The sequence below is a fragment of the Artemia sp. Qi Xiang Cuo genome, chromosome 18 (genome assembly GCF_049724085.1).
Source record: "Artemia sp. Qi Xiang Cuo chromosome 18, ASM4972408v1, whole genome shotgun sequence".
Taxonomy (NCBI): domain Eukaryota; kingdom Metazoa; phylum Arthropoda; class Branchiopoda; order Anostraca; family Artemiidae; genus Artemia; species Artemia sp. Qi Xiang Cuo.
This window is the reverse complement of record NC_142811.1, coordinates 4,918,469-4,936,837: the sequence shown is the minus strand read 5'-3', so window position 1 is coordinate 4,936,837 and position 18,369 is coordinate 4,918,469. Positions and strand designations below refer to the sequence as shown.

Here is an 18,369-nt window from a genome sequence, read left to right as displayed (position 1 = left end):
ACTGGTGTCTCATCAACAGGATCAATATGCTTTTCGTCTTTGGTATTATTTGGTTCAATGACTGTTTGATCAATGGCAGTAACGTTTGCTGGTGCTTTGTTTTTCATCGATTCATCTTTATATTCCATCGTGATATTTTCTGACAATGCCCTTTTTATTTTTCTGGCAATTTCACTGTCTATTATCAAATTATTTTTACACAGGTAACAGTTTCGGCACGTAGACAAGATATGGTTTACGATATTAGTAGAAGAGCAGGCCTTTCTTTTATTGATCTTCCGTTGAATGCTAATACCCGAAAGGTGAGGATTGGTTGTATCAGTAGATAATGTGTAAACTGCAACAGTAGCAAGGAGTTGTCCTCTATCATCAAGGATTATTTTTATGTTGGCATTCTCTTTGAGTGAAATCATCTCTGGAGATCTCAATCTCGCATAACCACCAACATAAGAGTTGAATTTTTTCGGTATTCCAAAGAAATTTAATTCCTTACTGTCATGAAAATGCATGCATACATTTCCAATAGTGCTACCACCTGTACTTGTTTCAAAGTTAAATACTTCTCTTTGTCGGCAATCAATGCTACAATAACCTTGTTATGTAAACACACTTTATTAAAATGCTCCATCTTCACTTTTTTTTTAAAGATATGACTTATGTGTTTATCGTTCCACTGCGTAAAAAATAGTGATTTAATACATGCAATAGATTAGGTAGTGTCAATAACCTGTCATAGAATACCAGTGGGAAAGTCACATCGTGTCTCTGACCAATCACAGAGCGCAATTGCTAGAACTTTAAGCATATTTTGACATTTTAAGATATGTACAAAAAGAAAAAAAATAAATAAAGTTGAAAAATTTCGAAGTTTTAACAAGTTTGAATTAAAAACTTTTAGGATATCGAGTGTCTTTACTGTAAAACTACTGCATTACAGAGTCTCTCAAATCCCGTAAAGCTATTTTAAAATGTATAAGAATTATTTATTTAACACAAATCCTAAATTTTGTTTTTAATGGGTATCAAGTAAAGAAAAAAAACACACGGAATCAGGCAACAGAGTCTCTCAAACCCCGTAAAGTTATTTTAAAATATACAAGAACTACTTATTTACAACAAAAATTTCGTTTTTAATGAGCTCTAAGTAAAGAAAAACCACACGGAATCAGGCAACAGAGTCTCTCAAACCCCTTAAAGCTCTTTTAAAAGATACAAAAGCTCTTTTAACAGATACAAGAACAACTTATTTAACACAAAAACTTCATTTTTAATGAGCAATAAGTAGAGAAAAACCACACGGAATCAAGCAACTGAGTCTCTCAAACCCCTTAAAGCTATTTTAAAAGATACAAAAACTACTTATTTAACACAAAAACTTCGTTTTTGATGAGCAATAAGTAAAGAAAAACCACATGGAATCAGGCAACTGAGTCTCTCAAACCCCTTAAAGCTCTTTTAAAAGATACAAAAACTACTTATTTAAAACAAAAATTTCGTTTTTAATGGGCACCAAGTAAAGAAAAATCACACGGAATCAGACAACCGAGTCTCTCAAACTTCGTAAAGCTCTTTTAAAAGATACAAGAACTACTTATTTAACACAAAAATTTCGGAAAAGCCCTTAAAATAGCATAGGAAGGAACATAAGCTCCTGGAATAGCATAGGAAGAAGACACGAACTCTTATAATAGCATGGGAGGGGACATAAGCCCTTAAAATAGCATGGGAATTCCTATACACGCAAGCAAATAGCATGGGAATTCCTATACATGCAAGCAAATAACATGGGAATTCCTATACACGCAAGCAAATAACATGTGAATTCCTATACAAGCAAGCAAAATACCGTGGAACTTCCTATACATGCAAGCAAATAACATGGGAGTTCCTATACATGCAAGTAAATAACATGGGAATTCCTATACACGCAAGCAAATAACATGGGAATTCCTATACATGCAAGCAAATAACATGCGAATTCCTTTACACGCAAGCAAATAACATGGGAATTTCTATACATGCAAGCAAATAACATGGTAATAACTAGACACGCAATAAAATATCATGGTAAGTCATATACAGGCAAGCAAATAGCAAGGGAATTCCGAGACATTAAATAAAATAACAAGTGGGTTAGTATACCCGCATGAAAAACACTTGTAGCTTCATCTTCAATCAAGCACATAACATGGCAATACCTAACAACCAACGACCATAAAATGGTACGAAATAACATTGTCAGACCATCACAAGGGAATAACGCTACTCGCACGAACATAACAAGGGAATTCCTGTACAAGCAAGCAAATAACATAGGAATTACTATACATGCAAGCAAATAACATGGGAATTCCTATACACGCAAGCAAATAACATTGGTATTCCTATACACGCACTCAAATATCAAGGGAATTACTATTCATGCTAGAATATAACCTGGGAATTCCAATACATGCAAGCAAATAACATTGGAATTCCTATACATGCAAGAAAATAACATTGGAATTCCTATACTAGCAAGCAATTAACTTGGGAATTCCTATACAAGAAAGCAAATAACATGTGGCTTACTAAACATGCAAGCAAAGAACATGGGAATACCTATACACGCAGGCAAATAACATAACTATTTCTTTTATTCAAATCCCAACAACAAATCAAGTTATCGTATATTGAACAACTTCTGATTGGCTCATAAAAAATGCCCACGTCAAACGATACATTCATTGTGCAATTATTATCAAAAAAAAAAGCTTTATGCCCATTTTTTCCAATTAGAGTTACCTTTAGCAGCGACACATTCCTAACAAACTTGTCTTGACTAAAAAAGACACACCGGTTTTTCTGACACGGATTTAACCTAAAAAAAAAACTCGTAGGCTATATCGGCTTGTGAAAGTGCATGTATATTTTCAACTAAACGCAATCACGACCAGGAGTGCATTTAGAGTTCATTGTAATAGGCAAATGACCCTGGTAAGGCATATTACGCAATCACCTTCAGTAGTGCATTCTAGCATACTACTAGAGCCGTTCTGTATGATAGTGATGAATATTTATATTTATGGGTCTCAACGTCTAATGTGTGACAGAGCAGTGTATTTTATGCTATTCTATTTCGTTTTTTTTTTAAAATAAACCCCGATTGATTGATTGATTGAAAATAGCTATAGTAGAAGCAGCAATAGAATTAACAGTAATAGTGGGGTCTAGGAGATTTCCCCCCGAGAAAGTCCCCCCCCGAAATTTCCCCCCGTAGGAGATTCTCCCCCCCCCCCCGGAAATTTTCCCCCGTTGGAGATCCCCTTCCCCTCCTGGAAATTTCCCCCCGCAGGAGCTTCCGACCATCCACAAGGTCCGTCAGACCTTGAGACTGAAATTGAAAACTCCTAATTTAATCTCTTAATCTTCTTAATTAAATCCCATAATTAATATGTCATAACAGTTAACCACCCCGGATTATTCCATTCGAAAGCTATTTAGGCTCCCGAGCTGTGCCATACTGGGTCAGTTTATTTTTTTCGGGTCGCATCAGAAGTACGTAAAGTTTAGTAAAATAATGGAATATTTCAAATCAACGCGTGGAGTTGACAAGATTGCCTTCGAAGGGTTCGTTTACACGAACCCTTGTGTAACCATGTGCACTGCCTGTACGAGGTTCGGGTGATTCCATGCGTTTACGCACTGCTGCCTAACAAGTCAGAGGACACGGATACGAAAGTTCGTACCGAACTAAAGTCTCATTTGACGAATGGAGGTCCAACATCTGTATTATCTGATTTTAAGTTGGCGTGCAGAATTCCTTCAGGAAAGGCTTTCCAGTCACTGAAGTGAAGGGCTGTTGTTTACACTTAAGCCAGAGTATCTACAGGGAAGTACACAACCTTGGCCTTCAGACGAGGTATAAAGACGATGATGAATTTGCAGTCTCCACCAAAATGCTAGCTGCTCTTGCGTTAGAGCCCATTTCGGAAGTACATTCTGCATTCACAGCTGTCGTAGTAAAAACTTACTGACAATGTGTTTGGGCCGGTCATCAACTACTTTGAAGATAACCACATCGGTGGAATGCGTGAAAGTAGGAGAGTACCTTGTAACTTTCCGTCCCGTGTCTGAAATATGTTCGACAGAGCGAAAAATTAACTCCCCAGGACAAACAACAATGTTGAGGGTTATCAAAGAAGATTGCAGTCTTCAGTTGGACATCCTCAAGCGCGAACAAGCACTTAACTGGGCGGTTGTGATTCAAGCAAATGAGGGACAATCTAGTGAACCAATTAAGAAAAAGTGTGTGGATTTAAATGCCAGAATTCTACGACAGATGTGAATCTACGAGAACGTCGAGATGCTGGAGTACCTGAGGCTTATTGCAAGAAATATTAGTTTTAAAGTGTAGCGTTTTAACCGTGTATGTATTACCGTGTATAACCAACAATTTACTTGGCAATTAAAAAGTGTACTCCACTCGCTCTTATATTTTAGGCCGCCGAGAAAGTGAGGAATTTGGCAACAGTTTTCGAGCCATGGGTGACATCCGATGCAAATAAATCTGAGGCAAGGGTAGTTTCCGGTGGCGATTATTTCCGAGAGGGGGGGGGATAATTTTCAGCGGGGGGACATCTCCTAGGGGGAAAATTACCGGGAGAAAATCTCCAGAGGGGAAATCACCGGAACCCGTAATAGTGCATTATTATTCGTAGTAGTAGCAGTAGTAGCAGCAGCATTAATAGCAGTAGTAGGAGGTACATTTTCCCTTTTGGTCAACTGAACATACCTAATTTCTTAGACCACACTGCTTTTCCATTTACAAAAAATTAAACAAGAAAAATGGGTTTTAATTTCTATAAAGCAGTGAATACAAAACACTTAATTAAACAAAAATACTCCGAATATCGGCTCTACATCCGGGAGCCTTTCTCAACGGAAAAAAAAAAAATTCTTACATCAACATAAAAAACATACTAAACAAAGAAAAGAAAAAATATAAATAAATAGGAAAGAAAACTCATATATTAAATAAACAATTCCATTCACTGGTGTATAAACAAAATCGAATGCTTATATTGATTGGAACACGCCTTCTCACAGAATATAAATGGAAATCTATCAAAAATGAAAATATATTTATACTTAAACTAAAACAATAAAGGTCAGGTAACCCCCGGCCCATAACCCATAATTAGATCTCACAAGTTCATCACCCAATGTTTGAATTACAAATTGAACATATTCGTTTCCTTGCAAGCTTAGTTGCAGTTCGTTTACCTTTCCCTACATTTAGCCAAGTCTGACCTTGGTCCACAAGGTCATCTTTCGTATCAGAACTATTATCAAAATCAGTATTTGTTGAAAATCTTACCTGCTTTTTAATTAAACTATTATAAATCGAATTGATCCTAAAATCCCCTTCATCTCTATTGATACTAATACCCCCATATATTATCTTTTTTATTTCTATAATTTCCCTGAAGCTTTGTAAAAGTCCTACAGACGTATCTGCTATTTTTGTTTGATCAAGGAGCAACATTAGTAAGGAGCAACATGGACTCATAGTAACCGCAACTTTAAAAAAAAGAGTTTTAATAACAATTCATACATTGAAAAATTGGTTTTTGTATAGTGATTCCAAATATATAAAACCAATCTAGTTTAAAATTATCAATCAAAAGATACGAGCCTGAGAAGATTTTACTGATTTACACCCCCAGAAAGTCAAATGATGATCACAAAAATCATCCATCATATTGAGCATATCAGAGAACCCTACTGTAGGGGTTTGAAGCTCCTATCTACAGAATATGGAATTTAACAGTTTTTCCGAGCAGACAGACCACGGATGCGCGTTTGTTTTGTCTATCATTTTTTGTTTTCCCCATGGGTAATTGTATTGAACAAACGGTCCTAGATAGTCGGGAATAGGCACATTCAAATTCAAATTTAAAGTATATTGCCCTTTTTAAGTAGTCGAAAAGATTGTGTCAACGAAAATATAATTTTCTGTCAGTTGTGTTTATCCTTTTTCTGCTACATTTGCGATATTGCCCAAAGAAAGCCAAGTTGCCATCGATAGAAAATTCCGAGAGAGCCAGTCAAAGTTGGCGTCTGAAGTTGGCTACAAAATTTAAAATTATAAAAGGATTGTCCTCTTTGATTTCTAAAATTAAAATTGCCATCCTCGTCAAAATCCCAACCAATTGTTAAGACGTTTTTCCCTACTATTTTAAAAAATTTTCCCGTATTTTTTTTTTTTGTAAATTTACATCATAAAAATCATACTTTTAAATTCCAATGTTTCGCCAACAGCTGCACTGCTATCTTTCGGCCAACCGGAAACCGTAACAAAAGATGGCTCAAAGGCATCACAAGAAAACGGCGAACCTCTAACTGGGCGTCCATCACACAAAACTTCAATTTTGTAATTTCCTGAAATGGAAAATTGTACATTAAAGTGATTTTATACTAAATAAAACACAATAATCAGTATATATTATCATAAGCCAATAGTTAACAAATTTTTAAGGGTATTATTTAAACTGGTAGTATTTAAATACTACCAGCGGTAGTGGTAGAATTTAGTGGTAATATTTAAACTGGCAAAACCAAGCAGAGGTCAGAAGTGGGTTGAAGAGTAATACAAGGTATATACCGAGGAGTGACAAGCATTATTAAGCTTTGTAAGGGCTATAAACAATACAAAAGAGTTTAAAATTGCATGAATGACTAGGGATTGGATATCCCTGTGTTCCCAAGTATCTTAACACCACCCATACTACGATATTAATGCTTAAGGATTTATAGATAGGGTGGTCCCCAACAGAGCCATTCCTTCAAGTTAGTTTCTGAGAGAGGTCAAATTTCGATTGGCCATCATATCTCACTTCCACCCGATTCACTTCTATCCGATTAAACCATTTTTTTCTATTCCAATTAAACCATTATAAGGTTTAAGGGTTTAAGGTTTTACAATTGTATGATTTTTTTTTTTATTTTGTGGTAAGGATCTAGGTAGAAGATTAGAAAATGGAGTTTTTTATTTTGGTATATGGAATAAGATCAGATTTTAAGTTAAATATTTCGAACTTTTAATGAAGTGTTTGATTTTAGAGCTTAATTAGAATTTTAGATTATAATAGTTAGCTTCAGGATTTGTTCAGTATTTTTAAGTTTATTTACTAGGCAAGATTTAAATCTAATTGAGTAATTATAGTAGCCTATAGGATTTTATGAGTTTTTAGATTATAGATTTGGTCATTTTTTTTAATTTTTGTTTGGAATTTATTTTAAACTAGTGGAATTTATTTTATGTGTTGAGGGGGATACGATTCAACTGAATTGTGAAATATTTGATTTTTGGGAAATTTTTTGAGAATTGTTGTAGCTACCTAACAACGCAAGGCCCAGCGAGAGCAGAGTGTGTTGAAATGTGATGTATTAAAAAAAATATTTTTAATTTTTTCTTTTATTTATGTAAATATAGTTAAAAGTGTTTTAAAGTGTTATAAGAAAGGTGAATATATTTTAAAGTACAAAAACGTATATGCATTGTAAATTTGTATTTTAATGTTATAGGCCTAATCAATGGGAGCAGTCCCTTGCCGCCGTGGGTAGCCTAGCTAGAATGAGAATTTTGAAATTGTTGTATAGTAAATTAATGGATGGAGAATCGTATGAATGGAAAAAAAAGTTTTTAGGAAAAAGGTAGATAAAATGTACTAGGAGAGAAAAATTTATGCATGTGAGGAATTATAAAAGTTAAAAAGCTATGACACGTCGAGTAAGAGGTAAGATAGATAGGTAGTAAAGTGAAGGAATAATAGAGAAATAGGGACAAATTAGATTACAAATAAGCAAGGAGTCTTAGATAAAAAAAAGAAGAAAGAAACAGGATTGATTTTTTTTTTCTTTCAGGAGTACAAAAAGGAAACAATAACCAGTTTGATTCTATCTATTATGTGATGTATCACCACTTATTATTGAGAACACAAAAAGAAGAGGAAACGTAGAAAGGAGGACCAAATACCGCTGGATAAAAGAAAGAAAAGAAGAAGAATTTAAAATATACATTAGAAAATGATTTTGTATTTTGTCAATATTATAGTCTATTTTTGATAAAAAAATAAAAAAAAAACATTTTTTGGTCGGCAAAAGTGTGTTTAGCATAAATAAAATCTTTCTATTTTTGCAATGGTATTTGTTTACTATTGACGTCCCTTTGCAAGACATTATTCAAAAGAATCGTCATTTCGAGAATTTGTCTAGAAAGGCTTCATAGAAGTCACTTCTAATCTTATATTTCTTCTAGAATTTAGAGTTCGATGTTACTCTGTCCAGTGACTTTCAATCATGCATGGTTGCAGAATTTTGCAAAGTAGTATTATTTGATCAATTTTGCTAGACAAACTTTACCGACTTGATATTTCAATATTATTCGGTCGATTGCCTTTCAATCACACATGCCCAGTTGAATTCACAAAACGCTGCCATATGGTCATTTTCGGTCGGCAAACTTTTTCGACTTCATATTTCGATGCTATTTGGTCGATTAATTTTCAATTACACATGTGTTTTCAAATCCACAAATCGATGTAATTTGGTCTTCTTCGTTCGACAAAAAATTTTTCGTCATCATACTTCGATGTCATTTTGTCGATTGAATTTCCGTCACACTTGAATTTTGGAATCTACTAAACAGTGTAACTTGGCCTTTTCTGCTTTACAAAATTTTCTGTCTTCTGTAAGTACTATACCATAGTCTCCACTTTTTACACCAACTTGTACCCATCCGGATAGTTCACTTTGATATCTGCGTGAGTGCTGCTCGCAAAAGTATAAGGTAAAATTTCCTCCTTAGAAGACATCCCACATTGGTCTTAAGCAAATTGGAGGAAGCAATTTTCCCAATATCTACCCGACTCTCTGTAAATAACTACATGATACCCCCGAAAACCTCACACATTATATTTCAGTTTTAAATCCTTGTGCATTGGATTCATCAAATTGGAGAAAGCAATTGTTCCATGATCTACCTACTTTCTGTTCTACCTTGACCTTGCAAACATCCAGAAGACCTCCGACGTAATCTCCCAGTTTTACAATCCTGGTTCAGGTCTTAAGCGTATTGAAGAAAGCAGTTGTCTATTATCTACCAAACTATCTGTACAATCACTACATGATATCCCTGAACATTTCACGCATGACACTCGTTTTTAAATCTTTGTGCAATGACTTCATCAAATTGGAGAAGGCAATTGTTCCATGATCTATTTACCATCTGTTCTACCTAGACGTTGCCAACATCCAGAAGACCACCGACTTGACCTCCCAGTCTTACAATCTTAGGTCAGGTATTCAGAGAATTGACGATAGCAGTTGTCCATTATCTACCAAACTATCTGTACAATTAATGGGTTACCAACATCCAGAACATCTCACACACGACCTCCCAGTTTTTACTTCCTTCTTCCATATCTTCAGCAACTTGGAGAACAGAGTTACACCCATTATCTACGACATTTTCTTTACAGTTGCCCTGATGTGAATATTCAGAAAACTTTAGACAATAATCTATTAGTCTCTACAGTTTTACGCCTGGTCTTCAGTAAATCGAGTCCAGCAGCTGCATCACCTACCAAAACTTTGGAAGGCTTTAGTAAGGCTACATCATCTTTGGCAAGTATAGAAGAGCTTTTTATATTTGATAACCTGGTCACCGACGCCACTTCAGCAGAGGGATTATAAAGAACACTTCATAAAGTGGATCCACCACTTTATGAAGAAGACTTTCTTCTAAGGGCACGGCATAAAGAGGACTTTCCCCTTGGGGAACGACGAGGCTAGCATAATCTTCTTGCTTTCTTAGAATTGCTCAATTTCAAAAATTTCTTTGAATTAAATTTTGTCGTAACATATTACAAAAGTTTTAAACATAGAAAATGGAATTGGTCCGACAAGCTTCTGAAATGCTCAGATACAACAATAATATTTAGACAGATCATGGGGTATACCCGCTGCCATTTATATTCTGCCTAGCCTTTGTCAGATTGGGTTATGAAATGCTCGTATGATTTAACCAAACCACCACATGGGGCTACTCTTGCTGCAGTTCAATCATTTCGAATTCCTATTGATAATTTACATATAAAACTTGCATAAAATATTGGGTCAGTGCATCTTCTCAAACACAAGAGATTAAGGGGAGGTGTGCAGGGGAGGCTATGGAGTTGTTTAACTTTAAAAAAAGGGCATATTTAAAGTAGTGTGGAAAAGGGGTAAGCGGGTGTAAACAGCACAAATAAATTGTTCTATGATAGTGTAACTTTCAGGAACAAACAATTAAAGACTTTTCAAGACAGTCAACAGGAAAGTTTTTGAAAAGCACGAATATTCTGGCTATATGGAAATTAGCCCTTCCCATCAAGCTACAAGACAAATAAACCATATAAATAAATCAGGATAAAAAACAACACAAGAAACGAAAATAAACATAGCCTTATTTTCAGCACAATTTCTGTGCTGAAAAACCAAAACAATAGGATATTTTGGAAATTTTCTAGCTGTCTTTGGTTTTCTTTGATATTACGTTTCCATATTTTTAATTAGTTCCCAAAAACATCAAAATAAGAGTTTGTTTTGCTATCTGAGCCCTTCTTAGGTCTATTCATACCTGAAAATTGTGATTTATCTTTAGGTTGTTTCAACTTTATGAAGTTTTTAGGGCAGTATCACCTTTTCGTCGGTGTTGCCAGTTCCGTAAGAATCCAAACAATTATAATATTTTGATTCCCAATGACAACTACACCTTCCAAAAAACCTGCACCTTCATAAGTTATTTCGTGCCTTATGTTTTAGCTCATTTTTTGCTGATTTTTCACACACTCATTTTTCATTTTTTTTTTGTAACTTGGCTCCTGCTTCTACCAAAATTTTATATGGAGGTCTTTTTTGTTCATATCAAATTCCCGATTTTCCCCAACTTTTGAGATATATATGGTTGTATAAGTAACCTATTTGAACAATCGGATCTCATGTCCACTGTGCTTGGCACCCTAAGACTTTTCCGATTGGACGTACTACATCCAAGAAAATGGTTAGCCCCTCCTCTGCGCTCTTTTCTCAAGTAAAATATTAAACTATCGTGCCTGGGACAATCGGGGTATACTCTGCTAATAGATTTCCGTCTTTCTGTTGGTAACATCTTACGGGGACAGCACTTTCCCCAGGTCCAGTAATTACAATATCAAACAAACGAGAGGCGTTTCCTTTTGTTTCAACAATAAATGAGGTTGGTCGCCCAACTCTGCACTGATATAATGAAAGACCATGAGCTGTAACATCTTTGCCCGTCCATGGGCTGCGAACAGGTATTTCAAACGGGCATCCTAGAAAAATAAAAACATTAAAAAATTTAGCATTTCTTTTTAAATTAGCACCTCTACATTTTTCTCAAACTTTTAGTTGTATGAGCTGTAAGTAGTGACTCCTGTCAATTGTAGCGGAAGCTCTTAAAGGTGATGTTTCAAAAGCATTATAGACGAAATTTCACATCTCCCACTTTCCTGGTAATATTTTAGGAACGTTGTTTATTTCAGGACTGATTCGATGAAATAGTTATAGAAAACGGACAAAAGGCTGTTCGGACGCAAGTCACAATTCCCATTCCTTTTTTAGCAACAACAAGACCTACCTCAACAAACTTTGATTTTCCAGGCCTTTATACCAAAGATTGACAATATTGGTCCAAACTGAGACAAAATGTCAAAAGTCCAACAATTATAAAACAGACATTTAGTATAAAAGTATTTTTCTTTCCAGAAATTATTTTGTTATGACAGTCAACTTATCGCATAGAGACATTAATGTGCAATTTTAGTTCGAAAAAATTTGAATCAAAATCATCTAGATTTATTAGCTTTAACATAAATTCTTAAATGTCATTTGCTTTTTTTTTGGAAAGCTCTTGGCCAATTTCCAAAACATTCACTACCAAAATTTTGGCCAATTCTTGTCTCCAAAATATACGTTCTTGGTTCTAATTAAATAAAAAAAATAAGTTTTTTTAACCGAAATTAAGGAACGACGTTAAAACTTAAAACGAACAGAAATTATTCCGTAATGTATGGAGCTGTCCATACAATGGACAGCTCCATTGTATGGACTCCTCAACGCCTCGCTCTTTACGCTAAAGTTTGACTTTCTCACAACTCTATTTTTTTAAACAACAAAAAAACTTTAGCGTAAAGAGCGCGGCGTTGTGGACGGGACATCCCCATTCATATAAGGAAAAATTTATTTTAGTTTGAAGTTTTAACGTCGTTCCTTACTTTCAGTTAAAAAAAATTTGTTTTTTTATTTAATTTTTGAACGTTTTTGAATTAATGCAGGTTTTGATCTTGGCTCACCGTACATGAATAATTAAAATAGAATTTACATATTAATTTACTTTTATTTGGTTAAATGGCTTTCTCGAAACTTCTTTAATTTTATTTACGAAAGTTTTTATTAGTAGTCAATATACGTAACTTACGAATTAACTTACGTAACGAACTTCTATATTCATATATTTTTAATACGTATATTAGAGGGTTCGCCCCCTAGTCAGTACCTTGCTCTTTAAGCTAAAGTTCGAATTTTGTTCCAATTCTTTAAAAATGACCGCTTAATCACAAAGGCCGTTAATTAGAATAAATAGCTCTTATGAAAGTACTAAAAAATCTTTGGCTTAAAGAGCGATGTATTGACTAGGGGGTGAACCCAATCATATGTGTAATATTTTCTGTTCGTTTTAAGTTTTGATGTAGCTTCTGTTGCAGTTGAAAAACTTGTTTTTTATATTTAATATCTGATCTTTTTTTAAATGATGTTGGGAAATCCGGCGTCCCCTTCATAGCAATGCCCCTTCCCCCATGAAAACTTCCTTCATGAAAAGATCCTTCCACGTAACCCCCGACCCCCCCCCCCACTACCAGAAAAAAACCCCCCTGAAAACGTCTATATACTTCCCAATAAACACTACTATATATTAACATTGGGTAAAGTTCATAACTTTCAGCCCTCCCCCCGGGGACTTCGGGGGACTAAATCACCCTAAAAGACATACTTACATTATATTCGAACATGCTGAACAAAATGGCTATCTCAAAATTTTGGTCGGGTGACAGGAGAAAAATGAGCGTGGGAGGGGGCCTAGTTGCCCTCCATTTTTTTGGTCACTTAAAAAGGGCACCAGAACTTTTAATTTCCATTCCAATGAGCCCTCCCACGATTTTCTAGGACCACTGGGTCGATACGATCACCCCTGGGTAAAAAAAAAAAACAAAAAAAAAACAAATAAACACGCATCCGTGATCTTTCTTCTGGCAAAAAAAGGCAAAATTCTACATTTTTGTAGATAGGAGCTTGAAACCTCTTCAGTAGGGTTCTCTGATACGCTGAATATGATGGTGTGATTTTCATTAAGGTTCTATAACTTTTGGGGGGTCTTTCCCCCTTTTTTCGAAAATCAGCCAAATTTTCTCAGGCGCGTAACTTTTGATGGGTATGACTAAACTTGATGAAACTTATATATTTGAAATCAGCATTAAAATTTGATTCTTTTGGTGTACCTATTGGCATCAAAATACCGTTTTCTAGAGTTTCGGTTACCATTCAGCCGGGTCGCTCCTTACTTACAGTTCGTTACCACGAACTGTTTGATTCTTGGTAAGCTGTATTAATAAATTAATTGCCTAGTGTTATGAAGTGGCAGTGATTTTGCAATTGGTTAATCTAAATGATTGAAAGAGAGGTGGAAATCTGGCGCTTCTTTTTTCTTTGCACACACTGTGCCCGTTTCTAATTCAGCTAGTTCTGAAACAGTGGATGAATCTTGTTTGAAAGTTTTATTTCTTGATTAATTAGTTATTTTTTGTTAAGTTTTTGTCAAAAACTATTCAAATTATCTTGTAATTCGTTTAAGTTTCATATTAAATATTTTCTGTTTCTGTCACAATTCTGATTGTTAGGGAATTGTGCTTAATTTTGGTTGCAACCAAGAACACTTTATATTAATTAACTAAGAAAAACAAGTTTTTTTTTTTAAACTTGCAAGTTTAAAAAAAAACAGCAATTATTCCATATATGAAAGGGGGTGTCCCCTCCTCAACGCCTCGCTCTTTACGCTAAAGTTTTTTATTGTTTTAAAAAATAAAGTTGTGAGACAGAGTCAAACTTTAGCGTAAAGAGCGAGGCGTTGAGGAGGGGACAGCCCCCCTTTCATATACGGAATAATTTCTGTTCGTCTTAAGTTTTAATGTCGCTCCTTACTTTCAGTTAAAAAAAACTTGTTTTTTTTATATTTAATATCTGAACGTTTTTGAATTAATGCAGCCTTGATTTTGGCTCACCGTATATGAATAATTAAAATGAAATTTGTATGTTATTTTTACTGTTTTTGGCTGGATGGGTTTACTCGAAATTTTGTTCTAATGTAACTTGTGAATTTAGTTACGTAAAGGACTTATATATTCGTATATTTTTATTTCGTATATTTGGGAGTTCACCCCCTAGTTAATACCTCATTCTTTACGCTAAAGTTCGAATTTTGTTCGAATCACAAACAACTGAATCACAAAGGTCGGTTAATTAGAATAGATATCTCTTTTGAAAGTACTAAAAAGTTTTTATCGTAAAGAGCGAGGCATTGACTAGGGGGCGAACCCCCTCATATACGTAATAATTTCTGTTCGTTTTAAATTTCGATGTTCCTTCTTACTTTCGATTTGAAAAAAACTTATTTTTTTATTTAATTTCTGATCGTTTTTTAAATAATGCTGGGAAATCTGGCTCCCCCTTCATGGAAATGTTCCTTTCCCCAAGGAAATATCCTCCATGTAAAGATCCTCTCCCGTAACCCCTACTCCGACCCCGCCCCCCCCCACTAGAAAAAAAATCCTCCTGAAAACACCAGTATACTTCCCAATAACCAATACTATATGTAAACAATGGGCAAAGTATAGAACTTGCAGCCCTTCCCCCCGGAACTGTGGGGGATTAAGTGATTCTCAAAGACATAGTAATTAGATTTTTCGACTGTGTTGAACAAAATGGCTATCTCAAAATATTGATTGGGTGACTTTAGGGAAAAAATGAGTGTGGGAGGGGGCCTAGTTGCCATTCAATTTTTTGGTCACTTAGAAAAGGCACTAGAACTTTTAATTTCCGTTCGAATGAGCCCTCTCACGATATTCTAGGACTACTGGATCGATACGATCACGCCTGTGAAAATCAAAAAAAAAAAAAAAAAAAAAATAAAATAAATAAACACGCATCCGTGATTTTTCTTCTGGCAAAAAATACAAAATTCCACATTTTTGCAGATAGGAGCTTGAAACTTCTATAGTAGGGTTCTCCGATGCGCTGAATCTGATGGTGTGATTTTCATTAGAGTTCTATGACTTTTAGGGGCAAATTATAAGGCGAAAATAAGGCAAATTTTCTCAGGAGTGTAACTTTTGATGGGTTGACTAAACCTCTCGAAGCTTATATATTTGCAGTCAGCATAAAAATCTGATTCTTTTGATGCACCTATTAGTATCAAAATTCCATTTTTTAGAGTTTCGGTTACTATTGGGCTAGGTTACTCCTTACTTACAGTTCGTTAGCACGAACTGTTTGACTAAAATTTTAATATTGTTAACTTTATATACTTTTAAGTAAAACCAATCTTGGTATTGTTCTATTCTATCCTTTATTGAATTTCTGCCGAATGATCTTCGACATGATTACAATATGTGCCAAAACATTGAAAAAAAACTTGAATTATAATTGGCAAGAAATGGAATAAATAAGAGATAAAGAATAAATTTAAGCAAATATAATGTAAATAAATGCGATAAAGAATAAATAAGTGAATTACAATAAAAAATATTGTAACTAGCAGAACTTAAACTAGACGCAAACAAAGCATGGTATAAAAAAGAAACATCACAATTAAAACCAATAATTATGTCTATTTATCGGGAAAAAAATATAACTGCAAAAAAATGAACAAAACAAAAATTTGCTAAGAAGAGAAAACGAGGACAATAGCAGCCAGTGAAAAAATTAAAAAACTATGCAAATATTTCGGTCAAGACCTCCGCTTGACCGGCCTCAGTGCAAAATAATAAAAAAATATAAGAAACCAAACCTTAAAAAAAAGCACAAAACTAAAATAAGATGACCCTTTCAGAGTTTCAGATTACCGAAATATTTGCAGTTTTTTAATTTTTCACTTGCTGTTATTGTCCTCGTTTTCTCTTCTTCGCAGTGTTTGTTTTGTCATGATTAGCCAGTGTGGTCTCAGAAATTATTTGCAAAAATAAAAGCAACAATTTATAACTATTACAGAGATGCAATCATGAAACCAATTAACAGGATTAAACCAAAAAGATTGAGTTTGAATAAGTTAATAAGCTAATAAAACAATGAGTAAAAAAAAGACAAATAAATATAAAATAAAAAAAAACTTTGGAAAATAAATCCATTGTGCAAGCGAAGGAGTAATAAAATTGAGAACAAGGGTCGAAAAGTAATAATTCGAAATGAACAGCTGTTATAAACCAAAACAAATTGGTTTAAATCCAAAAAATAATAGGTTAAAAAAGAGCCAATAAGATGGGAAAACGATAAATCAGAAAATTAAAACAGAATACAAAATAAAATAAAGAAGAAGACAATAGTAAATAGTGTAAATAATAAAAATCACACAAACTATATAAGAACTCGCTTTCGGTTATACATGGGAGGGAAAAACAATTAATGTTAGAATCAAACACAGAAAACAAAATAAAGGAAATTAGTGAAATTTAGGATTTGAGTTAAATTTCGTTTAAAAAACGAAATAAAGTGGAACTATATGCATTCTGTTTGCAATCAATTATTTTAGTTCTAGAAAACTAAAACAGTAGCTAAAAACCTTAAAAAAAAATAAATAGCAGAAATAATACCTCCATAAAAGAAAGGGGGAAAGTAAGCCGTGAATCATGGAAGTATAGAAGCTTAAAAAAGCAAATGAAGTTGAACATACCTGCTGCAGACAAACCACTGTATTTGAGGTACACTTTGTGAGGAACAGGAATTCGTGGATGAAATAAAACCTTCAGCTGGCCACCTCCGAGACCCTGAACGCTGTGCTTAACCTCTTTGCCACCGGCACTAACTCCAACACTAAGTGTTCCTTTTCCAGATTCAGACATGTCAACTAAAATAATTGTGCTGTTTATATACAGAGATAAATAAAAAAAAGTCCAAACTCTTGTCTTGATTGTGTATACGGGTCACTCGGATTCGCCTGAGGACAAATTAGGTCATGTTGGTGATCTAAGCGTCATGAGATTTGGGTAACATTGTGGATAGAGAATGTGGATAACATTGTGGATAGATAAATTTATGACTAAATTCACATATAAGACGATTCGAAAAGACAGTGGCACTAAAAAAAAGTTAAAAAATACAGTGCTCTCATTGAGCAGCAAAAGAGATTGTACCACGTCCAAGTGGCATTTTTGTCATATTACCCTAATAAGGTAAAAATACTATCAAGCTAAATTCATGACAGAGCTAATCGATTAAAAAACATTTGTAAAACTGTTTTAAAAATTTCTGTTTCTCAGCAATTTTACTGCCACTTGGTTGCGTATTCACCCCTAGACGTACTTACAGTCCATAACAAAGGAGCGATTAGTAGAATAAAGTATTTATAAGCTTTATTTGGTTGAGTTGATTCATTTGGAGAAACTTAAATAAGGTTTCTACAAAATTTTCGATATAACATGGGAATTTGAGCACATATTTATTTAATATCCGTTATGCTGTCAGGGCCGTATCCTTTTTTTTGGAGGGGGGCTATTTTTTCGGTGGAGGGGTACAAAAAAAATTAAAGAACGCATAAAAAATCTGTTATAGGCATGTTTTTACGTTCTTACGGGTTGTAAAACATTCCGGGAGGGGGTTCAAACCCTCTACCCCCCCCCCCCCGAGATACAGCCTTGACTGCTGTAACTATACCTGCGTGAAACACCGCAAACTAAGCCTATGTTAACGCATAGACAAAAATAGGCAGATTATTTTGTACTTTTTAAACAATTTGGAAACATTGATCGTGACTGATTAATCAGATAAAGATTAGGACTAAGCCTATGTTAACACATAGACAATAATAAGCAGATCATTTTGTACTTTTTAAACAGTTTGGAAACATTGATCATGACTTATCAATCAGATAGAGACTAGGACACGCTGAGAAATCAGAGACAATGTTCTTGCGTTTCCATAGTAAAAAGCCATGTGACTTCCATACATATTGTTTCTCTGGCTACTCTGTATTAAAGAAACGGTCAGAGAAACTTTAAA

The 18,369-nt window shown here is 34.5% G+C and overlaps 1 protein-coding gene across 3 annotated transcripts in view; it reads right to left on the bottom strand.

Annotated features, from left to right (window-relative positions):
• The window catches only part of jbug (filamin-type immunoglobulin domains fbug), a 367,002-nt gene that overhangs the window by 54,542 nt on the left and 294,091 nt on the right, over positions 1-18,369 (bottom strand). For all 3 annotated transcript variants that reach the window (XM_089104337.1, XM_089104338.1, XM_089104339.1), the window contains 3 exons: positions 17,045-17,218; positions 11,139-11,378; positions 6,277-6,423 (listed from right to left, as the gene is read on the bottom strand). In XM_089104337.1, coding sequence (XP_088960463.1) covers positions 6,277-6,423; positions 11,139-11,378; positions 17,045-17,218 — 561 coding nt within the window. The remainder of the gene's footprint in view (positions 1-6,276; positions 6,424-11,138; positions 11,379-17,044; positions 17,219-18,369) is intronic.